At 52.0% G+C, this 21,596-nt stretch overlaps 1 protein-coding gene across 1 annotated transcript in view; it reads right to left on the bottom strand.

Annotated features, from left to right (window-relative positions):
- Positions 1–21,596, bottom strand: part of SEL1L3 (SEL1L family member 3) — a 108,178-nt gene that overhangs the window by 7,535 nt on the left and 79,047 nt on the right. The window contains exons 15-23 of the mRNA XM_062212862.1: positions 20,413–20,589; positions 18,210–18,337; positions 14,604–14,687; positions 8,043–8,133; positions 7,817–7,901; positions 6,387–6,496; positions 3,194–3,321; positions 2,506–2,608; positions 2,357–2,429 (exon numbers count right to left, since the gene is read on the bottom strand). Coding sequence (XP_062068846.1) covers positions 2,357–2,429; positions 2,506–2,608; positions 3,194–3,321; positions 6,387–6,496; positions 7,817–7,901; positions 8,043–8,133; positions 14,604–14,687; positions 18,210–18,337; positions 20,413–20,589 — 979 coding nt within the window. The remainder of the gene's footprint in view (positions 1–2,356; positions 2,430–2,505; positions 2,609–3,193; positions 3,322–6,386; positions 6,497–7,816; positions 7,902–8,042; positions 8,134–14,603; positions 14,688–18,209; positions 18,338–20,412; positions 20,590–21,596) is intronic.

Genomic DNA, 21,596 nt, shown 5'->3' with positions numbered 1-21,596 from the left:
AAATCAATGAAAATTAAAGAGGCTGGCACCGTGGCTCACTAGGTTAATCCTCCGCCTGCGGCGCCGGCACCCCGGGTTCTAGTCCCGGTCGGGGTGCCGGACTCTGTCCCGGTTGCCCCTCTTCCAGGCCAGCTCTCTGCTGTGGCCCGGGAGTGCAGTGGAGGATGGCCCTAGTGCTTGGGCCCTGCACCCCATGGGAGACCAGGAGAAGCACCTGGCTCCTGGCTTTGGATCGGCGCAGCATGCTGGCCTTAGCGGCCATTTGGGGGGGTGAACCAACAGAAGAAGACCTTTCTCTCTGTCTCTCTCTCACTGTCTAACCCTGCCTGTCCAAAAAAAAAAAAAAAAAAAAAAGAAAAAGAAAAGAAAATTAAAAAGAAAAAAAAGCTGGATCTGAGACGTTCCCTAGACCTTCTGAATCTGCATGTAACAAGATCCCTGAGTGATTTGTGAGCTAGGCTTTTCCTGTTGAAGTGGATCCTACTGCACTGGCACTGGCACATACTCCTCTCTGTGTTGTAAGGTGAAGGGCGAAGAATTCAATGCTTTTTTTAAAGGCTCTGTTCGACGGAGCCTTCTCTGGGTCAACAGAGAAGCAAGTATGTACTGGAGGAGGCAAGAGAGAAAGTTCGAAAAAATGGAAGCCAAGACCTGAGAGAACTTGGAAGGGAGAAAGACATCAAAGGACAGGAGGGACAGGGAGATGAGGGTGTGGAGAGACTGACAATGAGGACCGGAGACGGGCGAAAAAGACGCCCATGAATTTTCATGGCTACCAGCTGGCATAAAATCATAAAGACAATTTTCGGCTCCTCCAACGGAATTGCATTTGTAATAATCATAACAATATTTCTACAGAGTAAAAATGACAAAGATAATTTGAAATGGAAAACACTGACAAGATGCAAAATAAATGTGCTATCCCAGGCAACGGATTCAGGGAGGGGACAGAGTGTGCCAGAGGAGCCGTGTGCCCCGGCCGACCAGGAGGCCCTGAACCTGGGAGGGCTTCGGCTGGCTCCTGGGGTAACCTGCTCAGGCAAAGCCAAGGGAGACGCATCCGTGTCAGCCTCTCCTAACACTGCCTTCCGCTTCCCCTCAGAGACCAGAAGGGGAAATGGTCTCCTTTCGTTTTTCATCATCTGATACCCATCAGCGGCTCCAGTGCCACGTCTGGTCTGGATTTATCCACTTGTGAAGGTCTCAGCGTGCGGGAGTTACTGCATCCTTTTGTAGCTGCCCGAGACGGCAGGAGAGGACAGCAGGGTTTGCAGGGACCACGGGCGGCTTTGAACACCTACTAGGTGCCAGTGACAGCAAATGACAGCCCCATTGCTTGCTCACAAGCCAGCCTAGGGCGTAACCGGGCAGCTAAACACAATAGCTAACAGTTGCTGAAGGGGCTCTCTGCGCCAGATCAACCCAAGAGTTAATCTTTAACCATGGTGGTCATTTTGGTGAGTATCTTTTTATTGATGAGCAATTGGGAGGCCAGCAAGGTCAAATCAGTTGGCCGTAGTCACAGCTCATGAGTAGCCACGCCTTGGCTATAACCCCCAACAGAAGTGACCGGGTGCCCTTCCTTTAATCGCTACCACCGCTAGTTCAGAAACCCACACAGGAGAGTGGGGCCAAGCTGGCTTCGCAGGCCATTGCATGGCTGGGCCCTGGACTCACTGTGCGGGTTTATCTTCTCACGCGGCTGATGGCTTGCAGCAGTGAGTGGGCTGTCCAACTTCCCACCACGGGGCCTTGAAGGTGGGTTTTGAGGTTCCCGGGTAGAATGTTAATACAATTGTTAATGCAATGGGAGAAGACATCTTAGTTCAGTTTCTTAAGCTTCTTTTGATTCAAAATCCTTAGTTTGAAAAAAATGCAACAATTTGGGGGGATTGGCAACGGGCAGAGGATTAAGCTAAGACCCTGGCACCCCCTACCCGAGTGCTGGGCTGAGTCCCGGCTGCTCCGCTCCTGATTCAGCTCCCTGCTAATGTGTCTGGGAAGGCAGTGGAAGATGGCCCGAGAGCCTGGGCCCCTGCTACCCCTGTGGGAGACCAGGACCGAGTTCCTGGCTCTGATCTGGCCCACGTCTGGCTGTTGAAGCCATGTAGGGAGCGAAGCAGCTGATGGAAGGCATTTTTCTCTCTCCCTGTCACTCTGCCTTTCAAATAAATAAAATAAATCTGTAAAAAATGATAGTAATTTTGTGGCCTCTCCCCACCCAGGGATCATGGCACCTCCGCGAGGGGACCCCCGCCTGGCACACGATCACCCTAAAATCCAGGAAGTGGCATGATGCCAGGCGAAGGGAAGCCTTGCTTTTTGACGGTGCCTTGACTTCTTAATACATCCTCACCTGAGGCAGACTGGAAGCACTGCACAGTCCAGGCGATCAATACGGACAGCACAAAGGTTCCCAGAAAGTAGACCTGCAAACAGCCGAAGTACGCATCAGTCGGCTGACACAGGGACCACACGGCCGGGGCTGGGGGACGGGGGACCTACCAGGGCAGAGTGCAGGACGGCGCCCCAGAGAAGCCGCAGGTGAAGGTAAAGCCAGGCCAAGGAGCACGGGCTCAAGGACTCCTCGCTGCTGTGGCTCCAGCACCTGCGGGCAAAGCGTGGGGCAGCTCAGCGTGCAGGCTGTCCTGGCCGGCACTGCTCATGTGGCACCTGCAGGCCTTCCGCGCTATGTGCACCTGCTCTCGCACATTGGAGGCGGCAATGCCAGCGCCGCGTGATCTGGGCCTCCAGAAAGGCCACCGTTGTCCCTAACGAAGAGGTGACGGGTCACCAGGGGCCCACCGGTTGCTCTTTGTGTGTCCAAAGTACAGCTACGGGAAGGCCTCCCTATCTTTCAGAAAAACATAGGCTGATCAGATACTCGGTTTTTTCCACTCTCATGGAAAATCTTGGTCAGCACTTGAACTTCAGAACAAACACATTATCTTAAGCCTCAGAAACTAGGAAAGAAACTAGATTTGGGTCTGGTGGAGGGTTCTCTAATAGAATCAAATTCCAGGCCCTTTGTTTCTATAACAGTTTACATTAAACAAAACAAAACAAAACAAAACACGGGGGGCGGGGGCGGGGAGGCTCACGTGAACAGAGAAGCGCTATCTTGAACCGAGAAACAATCATCACCTAGTTGGGTCCCCCAGATCCCACAGGATTCGAGAAGCTACAAACTCACCTTTCGTACAGTTCCCGGAGAATGGAGATGTTACTGGCGTGGAGGCCTGGGTCAATTTCCAAGAAATCCAAGATGTGGTGTGGGATGATAGCACCTTCCTCAATAAGCAGGGCCAGGTTAAAAAAGCCCTAGAGGCACAAGACAAGCACATCAAGGCCGCAGCCTCAAACCCAGAACACGCCCTTCAACATGCCCTTCATGAGAACGTCAGCTTTTACAACCTCTACATTTTCTTTTTAGTGCCCGCAGCCAGATGGTTTTGTCACCTCCCTTGATGAGTCCTGTCTCCCAGTGGAGGCATCGGAGAAATGTATTCGCGGGGGAGCCAGGACGCTTGCATAGGCTGCTGTGTCCCATCTGCTCAGAAGCCAGTCATCCAGGAGGTCTGGCCTCCGCTGCACACGCTCTCCAAACAGAACTTGCCGGAAAACGCGCCCTTGTATCGTGCGCAAACCAGGACGCGGAGTTGAAGCCAGTGGCCCTCACCTGCGGTCTGTGCCCGAGGTGGCCACCGGCCGGTCAGAATTCTGGTGGGGTGACCTTGTGGCTAGGAGCACAGCCCGGGACGGACACCTTAAGTTGGGGACAATGGATGGCCCTCGGCCTCAGCTCTCCCAGGTCAGCGTGGCCATCTCCACGCCTCCTGGCTCTTGACACTCAATCTGACTACACTGGGTGGAGCCAATAACATAACAGCCGGCCGCAGAGATGCTTCAGCATGCCTTCAAGGACTGCCTGATGGTGTCTGAGTGGTTTCCATCTCTCCTCCGGCCTTGCCCTTCAATTGCACACACAACAGCGGAAATGAAATTGACCCTCGTCCAGGAAGCACACCCTGGCCCTGCCATGGCAATCGTGGTACCAGCAACAGCAGCCAATACTTCCTGAGTATTGTGATCTGGAGGCTTTATTCCATTTTCTGTCTACCCACTTAATCCGTGTAACAACAAACTGCAGGTACCAGTATCCTCTCTCTCTTACAGGAAAGGAACTTGAGGCACAGAGAGGTTAAGGAACTTGCTCGAAGTCACACAGGCTGAAAAGTGCTGGAGCGGAGGTGGGCTTCAGCTGCAGACAGACAGGGTCCACAGCTAACAGCTAACTTCCACCACACTGCCCAGCAACCTCTACGGAGACCAGTGTCTTGAAGATGCACACTCGCACACAGCAGCAGGAAACAGAATGTTTTGCCACTCTTCAAAAGGAAGGTGCTCTTAACATTTAAGGAAGTAGAAGAAAAGAAAAAAAAATTACTCTATAAAGCTGCAAAGCCTCTGATGGATGGAAAAATAAGATTAAGAGAAGTACAAAGCGGGGGCCGGCATGGTGGGTAAAGCCACCTCCTGCGACGCCAGCATCCCGTTTTTAGGCGCCCTGTCCGAGTCCTGGCGGCTTTACTTCTGATCCAGCTCCCTGCTAATGGCCAAGGAAAAAGAGTGAAAGATGGCCCTGGCCACCCACGTGGGAGACCCGGATGAAACTGCTGGCTTCTGGCTTTGGCCTGGGCCACCCCCAGCCATTGGTGGCCATCCAGGGAGTAAACCAGAGGACGGGATGGAAGATCGATCTCTCCTCTCTCTCTCTCTCTCACTCTCGCTCGCTCTCTCTTCCCATCTCTGTGTGACTTCGGCTTTCAAATAAACAGATCTAACTTTTTTTTTTTTTTTAAAGAGAAGCAGAAAACAGACTAGGGAGATATTTTTATGCAGTCTAACTGCTTATGGTCCTTTACCTACTAGGCAAATACATAAGGGACTAATTCTAATTTGAATAAAAAGTATCAAAACTCCATGCACTCAGGTAGAGAGTAAGAATAGCAAATTCATACACATGGAAAGCTGAAGATTTGTCAAGTGTATGTAAAAGTGTGATCCTCACCAGCAATTAAATAAATGCCATTTAAAACAGTAATGAAATATCAATGTCAGTTATTCAATTAGGAGAATTAAATCATGAAGCAGCCAGTGCTGGCTGGATTTCAGTCATCTTTCTCTATTTAATCACGGCTCGGTGTGGTGTATTAATTGGAAAAACCTTTCCAGAAAGCAGATAGGCCATATGTTATCAAGTAGTCGTAAAACCATTTGGCCTGACTCAGCCGACTTTCTCTCTGATTATAAGGCAATTACTCAAAAGGTGGAAATACGAAGGTGGCCACTGTTGCACCAGCTGGCACTGCCACACAGCAGAAAAGAACCTGCAGGTGTCGCCTGGTGGACCACGGGCCCCATGGCAGGGAGACCAACATCCAGCGCTTTATCTTGGGTCCCGCCGCTAAGCCTTGGGGAGACTGGAGAAGCAAGGTGTGAGTTCGTGAGCAAGGGCATGAGCAGCCACCACCAAGGCAGGGCTTCCAGATGACAGGCCATCCGTGCCTTGAGACTTGAGGCAGCCATGGGGAGTACTAATTAAAGAGGCTATGTAATATCACGCATGGTGCCCTGCAATTAGCGATAAGACAGTCCAAAAGTGGCAGGTCCACTGCAGGTAACAGGCCGGTGCCTGGAAGAGAACGAGAAGAAATGGAAGACCCAGCCACAGAGCTGCACACGCAGCCTGATTCCTATCCTGAGGACAGACTACCCAAACCTAAACTCAAACGAGAGCGAATGTCATCGAAGAGTGGGAAGTTCTTCGTTTGCACTGTGGCTCTGTTCGATGTCAATGCTGTGGAAAGCTAAGTGACAGGTGCACAGGAATTCTATGAGCTCTTTTTGTAACTTTTCTATAAACCCCAGATGATTCCAAAGTTAGAAAAGTCAAAGAACATCTCCCCGAGAGAAGGCCTGTCCCTGAAACACTGCGGCCACATCGCCAATTGCCCAAGTTGCTACAGGGTGAAGGAGTTTGCCAGAATCTGGTAGAAACACCCTTAGGTTGGGAGTCAGCCATGCAGGCCCAGACGCTGGGCCTTGAACAATTCACTATCTTGTAGTATCACTGTATCTTCAACTATAAAGTGGCGATAATAACCTCTATCCACATGGGGCGGCTGTGAGACTGGTGTGGGGAATACAGCAGGTGCTCACCTAAGATTAACCTCATGGATGACTGGCGCCCTCAGAGCTCACGCGTCAGCAGGGGTGAAGGAGGACTGTGAACTGTGTGGCCTCTGTGGCCAGCAAAGGTCAGGCGGACCTCTGGCAAGCCCGCAGATGGGCACTGGCAAGAGCTGGTTTTCCTGGTGGCTTACCTGGGAGTCTCCGTCCAGGGCTGCTTGGGCATACATCTGCACGGACAGCTCAAGGTCCTGGGATTGGTTTTGGTGGCCATAGTAGTAAAGGTCTCCCATCTTCAGATAGGCTGCAGGACACAACATGCAGAATCTGCATTTGTCAGGCACTGTACAGGACCGGCCCATTCACCCAGCCCAGGGCTCTTCCAGTACAGGCTGTGGCTGTGGGGCCAGCGCTGCAGTGTAGTAGGCTAAGACTCCCCCTGCAGCGCCGGCATCCCATATGGGCACCAGTTCGAATCCCGGCTGCTCCGATTCCAATCCAGCTCCTTGCTAATGGCCTGGGAAAGCAGTAGAAGATGGCCCAAGTGCTTGGGCTCCTGCACCTGTATGGGAAACCCGGAAGAAGCTCCTGGCTCCTGATTAGCCCAGCTCTTTCCATTGCGGCCATTTGGGGGAGTGAACCAGCGGATGGACGACCTCCCTCTCTGTCGCTCCCTTTCTTTATCTGTAACACTGCTTCTCAAATAAATAGGCCAGCGCCATGTCTCAACAGGCTAATCCTCCGCCTGCGGTGCCGGCACCCTGGGTTTTAGTCCCGGTTGGGGCGCCGGATTCTGTCCTGGTTGCCCCTCTTCCAGTCCAGCTCTCTACTGTGGCCCAGGAGTGCAGTGGAGGATGGCTCAAGTGCTTGGGCCCTGCACCTGCATGGGAGACCAGGAGGAAGCACCTGGCTCCTGGCTTCGGATCAGCGCGGTGCGTCGGCCATAGCGGCCACTTAGGGGTGAACCAGCGGAAAAAGGAAGACCTTTCTCTCTGTCTCTCTCTCACTGTCTAACTCTGCCTGTCAAAAAAATAAAAATTAAAAGTAAATAAATCAATCTTAAAAAAAAAAAAAAGGCATCTGTGGCTGTGATGTTACTGGGGACTAACAGCCCTCTGGGAGCTGGGACCAGAAAGGGAGTTGTCGTGCAGCTGCTGCCACAGACAAGGCCCAGAGCAGGGAGAAGAGGGGAAATCCTTGGTGTCTCGCCTCTGCTACCACGCACCCTTCTGCCGTGCTGGCTGAGACTCTGGGAAGGCTGTCCACAGAGGCGTCAGAGCTGTGGCTGCTGGAGCCAGCCCCTCCCCTACAGAGACCCAGCAGACCCCCTAGCAGAGAACCCAGGGAACACACAGCAGGAAGTGACCGAGCCAAGGAAATCACTCTGCCCCAGCTTTCTCTGTGAGGTCGCATGGATTCAGAACGGTGGGTGTGAGCACACCCAGGGGCAAGGGGGCGAGGGGATGCGTGCTGTGGGCGGCTGACGGCCGTGGTCTCAGCGGCAGATGTGTCCCTCTCTTTCCTAACTGTTTAGAAGCATCACACTTCCCACGAGCTGTTGGCTGTTTCCTGGGACTCAAGACGGAGAGCCTGCATCATTTAGCACCCGCATCTCTAGACGTACCGAATGAAGGAGCATCGATTTGGAAAACAGAGAGATTGTAGTATCTCCAAACACAGTTAACACCCAAGTATCTCCTGGCCAGGTCCTGAGAGGGAAAGGGGAGAAAAAGTGAATTCATGACTGTTTCGGCCCACTGACTAATTTTGCCTGTTAAAAGAAAAAAAAACCCTCCAGGGCACTGCTCTTCACCTTAGAGTACCTGCTCAGGAAGAGCGCATTGACTTACAGGCCGCTCCTCGCAGATGTGTGCTAAATTCGTCTGTGACACTTCAATTCCAGTTTCTGCGGCTAAAACATAATACAGCAGAGCTTCATGCCTAAAAATAGATGATGAATAATAAATCCCATATAGTGGCTCTTACTAATATTAACAGAGAGCTTGATATTTAAACATAAGACGGCACAAAATAAGCAATTTTTTTTTAAACTCCAAAGTCATGAGTTGTGTTTTTTTTTTTTTTAAATAAATACTGTTGTTAAAAATACTGCGTGCACTAGTTTATTTTTCCATCTTAAAGGCTGCGCGCCCAGATAAGGCTGGGAGCTAGTTGGTGCAACAGCTACCTCTACTGGCCACACAGGGTGTTGCATGGCGGTCGGGAGTGAGGGGTTGGTCTCTGGCCCTTGAATCCTTGCGTCCTTAGGGAAACCCCTAACCCCTACGCTTTGCAGTCCTCTGTTTCGCAAAAGGCTTTCTAGGGCTTAGGCATCTGAACAAGCTTAATTAAACCTGCGCTTCTGTTGTGTATGAGACGTTTGGCACTGGAGATTCAGTTTACGAAGGGCTGAGATCGATGGCCAAAACGTGTATAAAAAAGGCCTGTAGCTGTTCAATCTGACTACTTATTGAATGACGGCAAAACCCTAAGTGGCTACTTTTCATCTGCTGGGGACTGACGCGACAGTCCTATCGGGAGTGGTGGCGAGGCCTGGGGAAGTGAGCATCTTGTCATGATCACTGCTGGTGGGGTTTCACAGATGGGGGGTCCTGAGACTGCACACATGGCTTGGCCCCCCAGTTCTCTCTCATGGGGGGGTTTATTCTAAAGAAGCAATCCAGGATATGAACAAAGACCTAACTGCCGGGAGCTTATGGTAGCGCTGTTTACCCAACACAAAGCAAAGCTAAACAAACCCACAACTAGAACCAACCTAAATATCTGAAAATTAGTGCGTGTTTAAATGAACCCAGGTACGGCTAAGGAAAAGGATGCTGGCCAAGAGTATTCACAAACACCCAAAATGTTTACGCAGATTCTTCCATTCAATGAAAACAAGTATCTTTATTTCTGCAAAACAAAAAGACGAATATATACAGACACCCCCCCCCCCCCCCGCCAAATACATTCATCCCTGGCTATGCAGAAGAAGAAAAAAAAAAACCCTAAAAATTATCCACCAAAATGCTAACAAAACTTACCTCTGGGTAGTGGGAATGTAAATAATTTTTATCTGCCCCTTTGGACTTAATGTGATGTCCTTAATTTCCTATGTGTTAGTAAATATTTATTACAACCAAAACCAGCTGTTTCTAAAGCTGATTTTTCTTTTTCAGTGCTGGCTATTAATCAGGCTTTCTTTACATTCGCTTTACCTAGGCACCGGTGTCGGGTAGGGCGGGGAGACCTGGGCGAGGGGGCAGAAGGCAACAGCGCCTCTGAGGTCATCTTTCCCATGCTGCTAAAAGCAGCCCTGGCAGACCAGCTATGGAGACAGACGCAGGCAACTGGGGATCAAATTAGGACAGTCCGACCTCCGGTCAGCCGCCCTGGAGGCCACAGGCCATGTGGCTGCTGCATGAGCCATTCCCAGCCCGAGATGCCGAAGGCAGCCGACCAATGAGCCATGACTCATGCCGACGACAGATGAGCACGGCAGATGAGGTCGATTCGCAGCAGCCCCTACATAGGCCCGCCAGATCACAAGGCGGCGCACCTGCAGTCCACCCCCACTCAGAAGACGCCTTAGGGATTCTCTTCTTGACATCCTGCTAAAACTCATGTTTGGCACGGGAAGGCTCAGAGCAGACCCAGGACCCCAGACTGCGGCAAAGCCAGCAGAAAAGTCCCCTCGTACCTCAACAAAGACCCTGCTCCTAAAGCCTTAGCACCTCCAGCTCCTTCAGAGACACCCGGGCTTGGAGCAGTGCCTCAGTTTCCATCAGAGATCCACCAGGAAAAGAGGTGGTGCCGACCCGCAACCCGAGGTCACCCATCAATCAGGCTGCCCCAAGGGTGTGGCAGGTGGCTCAAGCCATCAAGATGCAACAGAGCTGGGTGGGGGAAGGGGCTCACGTGTTTGACACTTCCTGGAGGACCGCTCACTGTGACAAGCTTGGAGACAACATCTTGTCTCCTTGGTGCTGGGGGAGGTAGCCTTCTACTGTCTGATTATTGTAGAAATCTGCGGGACAGGTCATAGAATTCTCAAGCATTTCCGGGCAGGAAGCAGGAAGATCCATCAAGAAACAGAGGCGTGTGAACACCCTGATGGCAGCGAAGTACAGAGCAGAAACCCACCCCTCTGCCTTCCTCGGTGCCGACCCCATCTGCCAACCCCTTGCGCCCTCTGCTGGCCGCACCATCCGTTCTCAAATACCACAGAGGCAGCGACATGCAGGGGCCAACTCTGCAAAGCAGACTTTCTCAGCGCACTTGAACTTCTGAGACAGGTCACCTGTGCAGGCCTACCCTCTACAGGGGACAGGGGACGCCTGCGCAGGCCCACCCTCTACAGGGGACAGGGGACGCCTGCGCAGGCCCACTCTCTACAGGGAGCATCCCCTCCCCCCACCCTCCAGCACTTGGTTCTTACTTAAGCAGCTTCCAATGGAAACCACCGAACATATTTATTTAGAGAGAGTTCTCCACTTGGACCCACAGAACAACTTGCAAACGGCAGGAAGCCCAAAGCTATGCCACTCAACTCGCCTGTCCTTGCCCGAGTTCCCTCAAGGCTTGGGAAGTCAACCGGAGCACCGGGCTTCACTGCCAATGCCCAAGAGTGAAATCACTGTCTGGGGAGACGGAGGAGGGGGCTTGGAGAAAGCAAAGGGTTTGCAGCTGCGTCCCCTGCCCGCCCGTTGTGGACGCCACACATCCGACTCCAGGCCTGCTATAGTGATCCCTCGCAGGAAGCAACCCTTTGGCCGCGTGCTGTGAACTCTGCGTGTGAGTACGCTCTGGGTAGGTTCTCCAACAACTCTACAATTTCTTCTGTGCTGGCGATGCCGCCCATGCTGGGGGCATCAGCCTTGGAAGGGATGAAAACAGACTGGGGGTCTCAGTGGAATTCAAGACCCCTGCCTATTGCCTCTTTCATCTGGGAACTTAGCATGCCTCCTTGTCTTGCCTCGAGCCTTCTGTAATCCGGCTGACCTCTTGGGCTAAGCATTTTGGAGGGTAGATTTCAACAATAAAACACGGGGTGCAGATAAAACGCACACGGGACAAAGCAGGGAGAAATGAAGCAGGACGGCCAACTTTCCTTGCTAACTTCTAGTTAGCCTCAGGCGCCGACCACATTATCCTCTGTGTGATGCCCAGACAGCAAAGGGCCTTCTCCTCCACCACACTCCTCTTTTAAAGCATCCCTTAGAACTCTCAGACCAACACAGAAAAGCTCAAGCGCATCAAACTGACACATGTTAATTGGATAATAACACCCAGAATAAATTCGCTCACACAAAAATGAGAAATGGTTGATTGGGTCCGATTATAGCAAAATAGAGGAGACCCAGAACGGCGACACTGTCACGGGAGAGGCTGGCACACATCCATTTCCCGTTTAACCCCTGGGGAGGGTCTGGAGGCAGGGGGGCAGGAGGAGATGGAAGGCCCCTGCCCCACATCGATTTGGACAAAGATTTCCCCATGGTGATGTGGATTCTGAATTGCCTCACATACACAGTGAGACGAATCTTTCCCACCACGCAGCATCAGTATCCACCCTGGCACGCACACGGAGAGAGCCACGTTTATACGCGTGCAGGGAGTAAATTAGGAAAATCCACTTTGGAAAACAACAGGCATCGTCTTGTCAAGCGAAACATTCAATGTTCTTAAAGACAAAAAAGAGGGGAAACCAGGCACACCGCGTGAACCTGAGAACAGGTCCATAAACTGCGGTTAATACAGCAGGAAGAGCGAATATAAATTAGGGTTCTGCATGCAATGCATGAGGCTTGGAAACAGGCTGCTAAGTAAGACAGCAACGGAAGGGCTGCAAATAATGATTTTAGAAATATGAAGGCCAGGGGTAAGCTCAGCCGAATCCATTGCTTAGGAATACACCTATGTATAGCAAAACTATCGAGAAAGCGAGAGGCACAGAGATCAGTGAGATTTGGGAGAACGGCTACTCCTGTGGGTGGGATTTAACCTGGGAGCCATGGGCGGGGCCTTCAATGGCACTGACCATGCGCACTTGCTTACACAGGACAGCGGCTTTTGCAGGTGTGGGTTTGACTGTGATGCTTTGGAGCCTACATATGCGTCACATACTCATCCACACGTGTCAAGCACTGTGCGACAAAGGAGAGAAAAGACACAGGCGGTGGCTGAGCTCAGAGCTGTGGCTCCAGCGTCCCCCGCGTCAGCGGGATTCTGAACCAGCTCCCAGCATCGCGGTTAAACGTTAGGTTAAACATTCTAGAAACCAGCTCTGTCATGTCACTGCCCTCTAAAACCATGGATGGCTCCCCGCTGCTTCACAGATGAGGTGTGAAACCTGTCATGCAGAAGCCTGGACAACAGCCCCTCTCTGGTTTTCTGATAGTCACTGTCTTCCCCGCACAGCAGACTGGGCGGCTCACAGAACTTCTAGACTCAACCAGAACCTCCCCATCTCTTGGCTTTTGTCCCTGCAAGCCCCTTCACCGCCCACGCTGTCCCTGCACAGCTAAATGAACGCTGCCTCCAGCTGTCAAGGCTGGATCACCCCGACCTCCACCGTGGAGGGTCTCCTGAGCCTCCCACACCAGACGCAGCCGCTTTGCTTCCCAGAATCCCAGCGTTCTGTACACACTGCCCGTGCCCTTGAACGTGGCTGCTGTCTGCGTGCCTCTGTTCATTCGTTTGGTAGTTTCTCTGCACAGTCCTGGGGCAGCTGATAAGTAAAGAACAAGTTAGTAGGCCAGTGCTGTGGCGCAGCGGGTCAAAGCCCTGGCCTGCAGTGCCGGCATCCCATATGGACACCAGTTCGAGTCCCGGCTGCTCCTCTTCCAATCCAGCTCTCTGATATGGCCTGGGAAAGCAGCAGATGATGGCCCAAATCCTTGGGCCCCTGTACCCATGTGGGAGACCCAGAAGAAGCTCCTGGCTCCTGGCTTTGGATCGGCGCAGCTCCGGCCGTTGCGGCCATCTGGAGAGTGAACCAGCAGATAAAAGACCTCTCTCTGTCTCTACCTCTCTCTATAACTCTTTCAAATAAATAAAATAAATTAAAAAGAAAAAGAATAAGGCAGGATCCCTGTATGTGTATGTGTGAGTGTATGTGTATGTGTGTGAGTGTGTGTGTGAGTGAGTGTGTGTAGGGGCTGCTACTGCTGTACTCTCCTAGGAAAAGCCCACACAGAAACACTTTGACACTTGAACACGGAGTTCGCTTTAAGCAGCTTGTGGGAGGCAAAGAGCAGAGAAAGTCCGATTTGGGAGTCTGGGGAACTGAGGCTCACTTGAAAAACAAGACACCACAGCACAGGCGTGGGAAGGTATCTCGACCACTGGGAAACGCTGATTTCATTGAACACTTTTTTCCTTTTCGATTGTGCGAGAAGCCGCAGCTAACAAACTTTCCAGGATGCTAATAGGAAGCACTCGTATCCGGCGCTTGGTTTCCTGGGCCCATTTCCCCGGCACTGCCAGATTCCACACGCGCGTGATGCTCTCTGTTGGCTGCTGGTAGGGAGCTGGGCCAGGGGAGAACACGGCCTTCTCTCTTACTTGTACTTTAGTTTTAAATGAAGGCTCAGATCGCAGTGTGCAGACTTGGTCTGGTCTGATGTCTTGGAGGCAGAGGACTGAAGGGACAACGCACATGATACATCCTCTGGGAAAGAAAGAACAAGCCAGCCAAGAGAGTGTGGCCCAAGAGAAACCAAAGACTGAGCTCTAGAAATGACAGAAGAAAACTATCTGAGAAAGGAAGTCGGACTGAGTCTAGAGAAGTGCCTCTTATTTGTAAAATCAGCGAGTGACAGGGGGACGTTCCTAAGATCTCTCGGGTGACGGCTCACCCGTGGGGGGTGAGGCCTTTGCTGACGTGTCAGCGGCTAGGAAGGGGGTGTCTGTGTGCTTGTGGTCCTGGACACGGGCAGCGGACGTTCAGCAAGGCTGGGCTCTGGGTCATGGCAGCTGCGGTAAAATATTCACCGCAGGAGGCAGCTCGAGCCTTGAACTCGTGACCGCGCTCTCTTCCCGTGAACAAAGCCGAGACTTCCTGTGGCCTGGCGGTGAGAGGCAGAGGATCTCAAAGATGCCCTGTGCTGGCTCCAGACTTGCAGGTCAGTAGGAACCAGCCGCAGGAAAGCGATGTCAGAGCCCTGGCTGTCTGTCAACCTGACGCATGGACACTCCCCCTACAGAACTCATCTCTGTGTGTAATTAAACATGGAAATGCTGTGTTTTCCAATCAACAGCCAATCAGTCCACGATACTGAGGACCATGACGGGGGGCTGTGACTTGCCTGCAAAGTGCTTTTGTGCTTGCCTTTGTCAGACTCCTAAGACTAGGACAGACTGAGAATTAGGGCTGAGAAAGTTCGCTCCAACGTGGGACCCAAGCTTACCATGAACCCTCCAGGTAGGCGTTGAGGCCTTTGCGAATGACATGGCCCAGGTAGCCATTTTTCTCAGCTACGTGCTTTGCCCATCTGAAAAGGGAAAGGAAGAGAAAACATGCAAATTGTGGTAAATTCAATAATCTTTTTTTTTATTCCTATGATCCCAATAAATCCCACTTGGGGAATATTTTGCTTGTTAGAATTTTTATAAAGCAACAAACCAAAACTGAATGTTAAGAAGGCAAAGAAAATACATTTGGGGAGCTTTTCGTTCACCGTCCTTTTTAATGAATGCTTACGAGCTGTCTTTTGTATAAACAAAGATATGTAAGGTACACAGTGAAAAATATCTGCCAATATGGAAAACGTAGAATTCATCAAGAGCTTGAGCCCTCTCTCCACTAGAACATGTTTACGGATTCATTGTATGGTTTTCCTATTTTGTTTCTAATCCCTAATGTATTCTGGAGGGTTTTCTTCTAATAATGAACTAGTCGGTTATAATCTTTAGGCTTACAGTCTCTAAAACAGGAGCATAAGAATGCATAACTAATAAGGTAACAGAAGGGGTAAACAGAATAATTTTTAAAATACTTATTTAACACAAAAGAAAGACCAAAGAAGATACCAAAAACTCAGAAGAGAGAAATAGGAAATAAATAGTAAAATGGTAAAGTTAAAACCAAGCATATTCATAATTACATTAAATGTAAATGGACTAAATACACCAATTCAAAAATAAAATTGTCAAACCGAGTAAAAATATATAAAAATACCAATTATTTGCTGCCTATGAGAGACATTACATTAAAATTTAATTAATACTAAAGGACAGAGAAAGATTGGAGATAAAAGGATGAAAAGAGATATAACAAAACACTTTGAAAATAAAACCTGGTATAACTATATGATCAGAAAACACAGACTCTAAAGCAGACTACCAACAGAGATAATGATGACCTTGTGCAATGCTAAAGGGGCCGGCTAGAAGGGCAAACCATTTCTAAACCTCTACATCTCAAACACAAAGTTAAGATACACCACGCAGAACTGACAAAGCTGAGAGGTCCTTAAGTCGGCACACATCGAGGGGGACTTGAACATACTTCTTTCAATAACTGATAAGACACGCAAAGAAACAAAGACACAAGACTGGAACAATAAAATCCACACAGCTGATGCCACTGCGACGTATGCAGACACAGTACCGCACACGTTGAGGAAGCGTCCTGTTCAGGAGGTCACATCCACCAAGGCCGATCACACACAGGTCATAAATCAAGGCTCAACCAATGTGAGAAGGCTCAAGTCATGAGAGCACGTTCTCTGATCACAGCGGGATTAAGCCAGACATCAGTAAGGGACAGTAGCACGTCCACGGAACACTCACACTCACACCACACGTCCCCAACAGCGGTAAAAAGCTCCAAGTTCGTCTAAGTCCAGTTTTTAATCAATGAGTTCAGGTCTGGTTGGCCTTGACCTCAAATCACTTATGAAAAATAACCTTTTGGGGGGCTGGCACTGTGACGTAGCAGATGGAGCTGCTGCCTGCAGTATCAGTGTCCCATATGGGCACAGGTTCGAGGCCTGCCTGCTACACTTCCGATCCAGCTCTCTGCTGTGGCCTGGGAAAGCTGTAGAAGATGGCCCAAGTCCTTGGGCCCCTGCACCTGCATGGGAGACCTGGAAGAAGCCCCTGGCTCCTGGCTTTGGATCGACACAATTCTGGCTGTGAACCAGTGGATAGAAGACCTCTCTCTCTCTCTGTCTCTCTCTCTTTTTCTGCCTCTACCTCTGTCTCTGTAACTCTGCCTTTCATATAAATCTTTTAAAAAAAGAAAAATAACCTTTTGGATAGCCAGGCTATCGGTGTGAAATAATCAGCAAATGTGTGCTCTGCATAGGGCAAGGCAGAAAAGGTTTTAAGTTTCGTGAGCTCTGTATGGTTTCTGCTGTATATTCTTTGTTCAACGACTTTCTTTAAAATTTATTTCTATTTTTATTTATTTGAAAGGCAGAGCTACAAAGAGGCAGAGAGAGAGGGGGTGGTCTTCCATCCACTGGTTCACTCCCCAATGGCTGCTACGACTGGAGCTGGGCCGATCCGAAGCATGGAGCGAGAAACTTCTTCCAGGTCTCCCACATTGGTGTAGAGGCCCAAGGACTTGGGCCATCTTCTATTGCTTTCCCAGGCCATAGCAGAGAGCTGGATCGGAAGTGGAGCAGCTGGAACGAGAGCCGGCGTCCATATGGGATGCCGGTGCCTTAGGCCAGGGCTTTAAACCGCTGCGCCACAGCACCGGCCCCTGTTCAACAACTTTTTTAAAAAGCAAAACACACCCTTAAGCGTTTGAAATTACACACCACAGGCACGAGGCCACATTTCATCTGTGGGCCATACTGTGCCAGCCCCTGTAAAACATTTCAGACATGCAAGATCTCAAACACATGCCTCCCGTGCACCAGCCTTCAGGAAGCTTCTACAGGAAGTGCCCTTCCAAGAAAGAGGAAGACAGGGGCCCAGGAACGAAGGGGGAGACAGAGCTGGCAGAAAGGGAGCCCCGGCATGATGATGGAGTGAAGCTCCGGACGACAGTGCTGTCCCGGACAGACCCAGGAGAGATGTCACCGAGAAGACGCAATGAGCAGACACTGGGCACACAGAGGGCGAGCGAGACACCGGAGGGGTGTGTGGAGATCAAGTGCACAGGAAATGACAGGTACACAGACGCCAAGCAAACAGCTAAAGTAACTTCCACCAGGAGCAACTTGTGCAGGAAAGAGAAAGTAACCGTGGCACACTACCGGGCGCGGCTGTGGACAGCACGGACAGGGTCACAGTAGCGGACTCCTGATGCTCTTCTAAGAGAGTAATTCTAATCTGAGAGCAGGGAGCAAGTGTGAGTGTGTGAGCAGCGGGAGGCGGCTGAAGGAGGGAGGAGAATTTCTGGCTCTTGAAACGGCACGCACGTGTAACTGATGACAATAAAATCTCAATTTAAAAAACGTAAGGCTCACTAGGCTAATCCTCTGCCTTGCAGCGCCGGCACACGGGGTTCTAGTCCCGGTCGGGGCGCCGGATTCTGTCCCGGTTGCCCCTCTTCCAGGCCAGCTCTCTGCTGTGGCCAGGGAGTGCAGTGGAGGATGGCCCAAGTCCTTGGGCCCTGCACCCCACGGGAGACCAGGAGAAGCACCTGGCTCCTGCCATCAGATCAGCGCGGTGCGCCGGCCGCAGCGCTGTGGTACAGCAGAAAAAGCCGCTGCCTGCAGTGCCGGCATTCCATATGGACGCTGGTTCGAGTCCCAGCTGCTCCACTTCCGATCCAGCTCTCTGCTGTGGCCTGGGAAAGCAGTGGAGGATGGCCCAAGCGCTTGGGTCCCTGCACCCACGTGGGAGACCCGGAAGAAGCTCCTGGCTTCGGATCCAGCTCCAGCCATTGCGGCCATCTGGAGAGTAAACCAGCAGATGGAAGACCTCCCGGCCTCTCCTTCTCTCTGTGTGTAACTCTTTCAAATAAATAATCTTTAAAAAATGCAAGCAAAAGGAAGCAGACACTGTGTGATTTCAGAAACGGCTTTTCCTGAATGTGCACCATTGCAGGTTCTTACACGACGGCTTTCTCGGGGTCTCTGGGGAACGTCTCCAGGTTGCCTGTGATATAGTAGAGAGAGCACCACAGGGTCCCCTCGATGTGTCCGCCCTGCGCAGCCTTGTGGAAATACTCTCCAGCTAACGTCTGCAAGAGAGGAACAAACGGCCTGCTGGTTAGTGCCGAGTCCACCTGTCACCAGTGGGGCCGGTTTCACCAGAGCCAAGGTCATGGATAGCATCACAGCCCTACAACTTCTGATGGCTCTCAGAAAACCCGGTCGAAGAACCCTTTGAGGAGGGCAGCCCATCTCAGAAGCTGGCCTCTGGGGTGGAGGACCTGCCTTGCCTACCCTGTGGACCCCACACACGTATGGGGACGCATGTAACCATGGACACCGCTCCATCTCACCCCACCCCCACGAGTCTCTGCGAGCTGGGGAGATGGCTGGAGCAGAAGCCACAGCAGCTGCGAATTCAGGCATTTGCTTTCTGACCTTACCCAACCCCTTTTCTGCAAACTCGGGCACCCGAACTGCATTGCCAGTAGGGAGGTGAGAATTAGAATATGGCAATAAAACCCCAGGCTCACAGATGTGTGGGGCGGTTCGGCAGACATTGGCAGTGCATAAAAATACCCAGCCTTGTGTGCAATCAGAGAGAGGGCGGGGGCGGCAGAATTAAACCAACACGGAGGCTGATTACTACTATTTTTCTGAAGCAGTTCCCTCTTGTTTTTTAAAAGTATGGGCTTGGGAGTCAGACAGGCCGAGGTTCAAAGCCCCTCTCTGCCCTGGCTATCTGTGGGGTCCTGGGCGTGTCAGCTAACCTCTCCAAACCTCAGCTTTCACCCAGGGCAAAATGTGGCTTCTGGCAGTCCCTGGTGTCTTAGGCTTTGGCGAGGATTAAATGAGATAACATATTCTTGAGGTTTAGCTTGGCGCTTCCTAAAGCATCATTCTCCAGTTCTCTCCCTCCCCACAGCCTGTGCCGAACACCCTGGAAGGTGACTCCTCCCTCCCTCTTGCACCCCACACCCAATCCGTCCACAGTCCTGGCCGTCCCCACCTTCACAGTAACTCCAACCCCATCTCAGCCCCTCCACTGACATCCACTGCCCTGACCCCATCCGTCTTCCCTCTCGCTTGGAGTCAGTACCTGACCCCCCTGCTCCTGCCCTCGCCTCACCCTAGTAGTGTCTCCTAGCATCCAGGTGGAACCTTCCAGAACACAGCCCATCACTGGCCGTGCGAGGCTGTCCAGCAGTCGCCAGCAAACCCAGCGCAGCAGCCGAGCCTCCGTGAACTGAGCAGCTGCCTTGTCTCCCACTCCTCCTCTCGGCCCCCCTGCTGTTTGTCTGGCACCCCAAGCCTGCCTGTTTCTTGGGGGCCTTTGTCCTGGCTGGCGCCTCCTTCCAGAACGTTCTGTATCCCCAAGACTCTTTAGGGCTCTAGACAATGGCGCTGGTCCCCCAATCTCCTCCCCCCGTCACACTGACTTGTTTCCTGTCTTCCTGCACTGAAACACAAGCTGCACCAGAGCGGGCACTGCGCTGGCTGCCGCTGTGTCCCCAGTGCCCACACAGCGTTCGGCAGAGTGCGGATCAACCAACGGTGCTCCCACGGCCATCAGTGTTAGCATCAACACGGAGGGTTCTCAAGTCACATGGGCTGTCGAGGCCCGGACACCACGAAGCGTCTGACTCTGACTTGCTCAACCTCCCAGAGCCTCAGCGGTCAGCTCTGTCCAATGGACACAATCGGAGCTGTTCCCTCAGAGGACAGTTGGGACGCCTTGGCACCTGCTCTTGGCACAGAGGAGCGCTCGGCAGACACCAGAGATGGCCAGGGTTATTTCCACGCTTATTAAAGCAGTGACCCCAGCTGAACTCAGCTCCCTCTGCTCCCCGTAACACCGCCTCGGCACCACCTCCTGCTCATGCTCCCTCTGCTCCCAACTCCACACCCAAGTCTCCCTCCTCCAGGAAGCCTCCCTGACGACTTGGCTCTTCTCCGGAACTCTCTGGCTCATGCTTGGCTAAGCACCTTTCTTCCCTCTTCGCTGCCTGTCTTCCTAGACTGGAGCCCGGAGCTCCTTGGGGACAGGGCCTGTGTGTCAGGTTGTCTCTAGCTCCACCCCACCCTCGAATGGTGCCTGGTCTGGGCGGGGCACTCAGCACACCTTCGCCAGATGCTGGGCTGATCTCAAAGTCTACCTACCCACCTGATTCCTCCCAGGAACTCCTGGGAAAATGCCATCCAAATACAGGACTCCCAGATTGTACGATGCGTCTGGGTTCCCCATCTCTTCCGCTCTCAACCAGTACTTAGCTGCTTTGGCGTAGTTTTTCTTGAATTTGTGGTAATACCACCCCAGGCCATTGACGGCTTGATGCAACCCCTGCGTTTCAGAACAAGAATGAAATTATTTAAAAAAATTTTTTTTTCCTTTACTCTCCCCCGAAAAATGAAATCTTAAGAGATCCGGGAGCAACCGTTGTGGAAGCATTCAGAGTCTGAGCACAATCTCCCTTGTTTCTTTTTTGGGGGCAGATGGCATTAAAGAAATGCTAAGTGCTAAAACCCGCGTGGATTCCCCTCCCGGCTGCTGCCAGGATTTCTGCCTTCCAACGCAGCGGTGATCCTGGCCCCCAAATCCTCGCTCAGTGCCTGTGGGCTCTTCCGCAATGCGCTAGTCTACAAAAGGCCTCTTAGTGCCCTGCAGTATCAACAGTGACCTTGAAATTCATGAGCGCTCCGCTGCGGCACAAGGCCTGAAACCTGCCCTGGCTGGGATGGGTTCCCGCCTGCCCATCTGTTGATTCCTCTGCCCTGAGCACCAGCAAACCCTCCAAGGGAAGCGGCTGCAACATCCTACTTGCAAGGCACAGGTGCTTTGTGTCTGTGCGGGCGCCCTGCTTCTGACACGGGGGTTCAGACTCTGGGAGGGGCTGACGCAGAAGGGTAGTACAGAGAAGAGAGGGGGTGTCTGGGAACTGCAGCTGAAGCTGGGGCTGACGGCAGGGCAGAGCCGTTCACGTCCGCTTAGCCTCGGTCTTTGTGCTCGCGCTGAGTTCCCTCTATCAGGCACCATTGCACCTGCTTCCAGACGGCAGCTCCGGAGCCCTGCAGGGATGCCAGCAGTCCGCACAGAGCCTCCTGCCCAGCCGGGGGTCACTTGTTCTCAATACTAGCCACACAACACTCTCGCTCCTCGCTTCTTATGAGATGCACAAGACGGGGAACGCGCAGGGGGGGAGGGTCAGAGGTGCAACACGTGCCAGGGCCATTCTTGCAGACGTGGAGAGAGTCTAAGCCCGGAACCCCATGTCTTAAGCTTCCCCTGTCACCAGGGAAGAATGGCTGTTCCAGCCCCTGGGCTCCTAAAAGGATCTATGTCCTCATCTT

This window comes from Lepus europaeus, chromosome 16 (assembly GCF_033115175.1).
Source record: "Lepus europaeus isolate LE1 chromosome 16, mLepTim1.pri, whole genome shotgun sequence".
Lineage (NCBI taxonomy): Eukaryota > Metazoa > Chordata > Mammalia > Lagomorpha > Leporidae > Lepus > Lepus europaeus.
The sequence above is the reverse complement of the archived record's forward strand: the minus strand, read 5'-3'. Positions and strand labels throughout refer to the sequence as shown.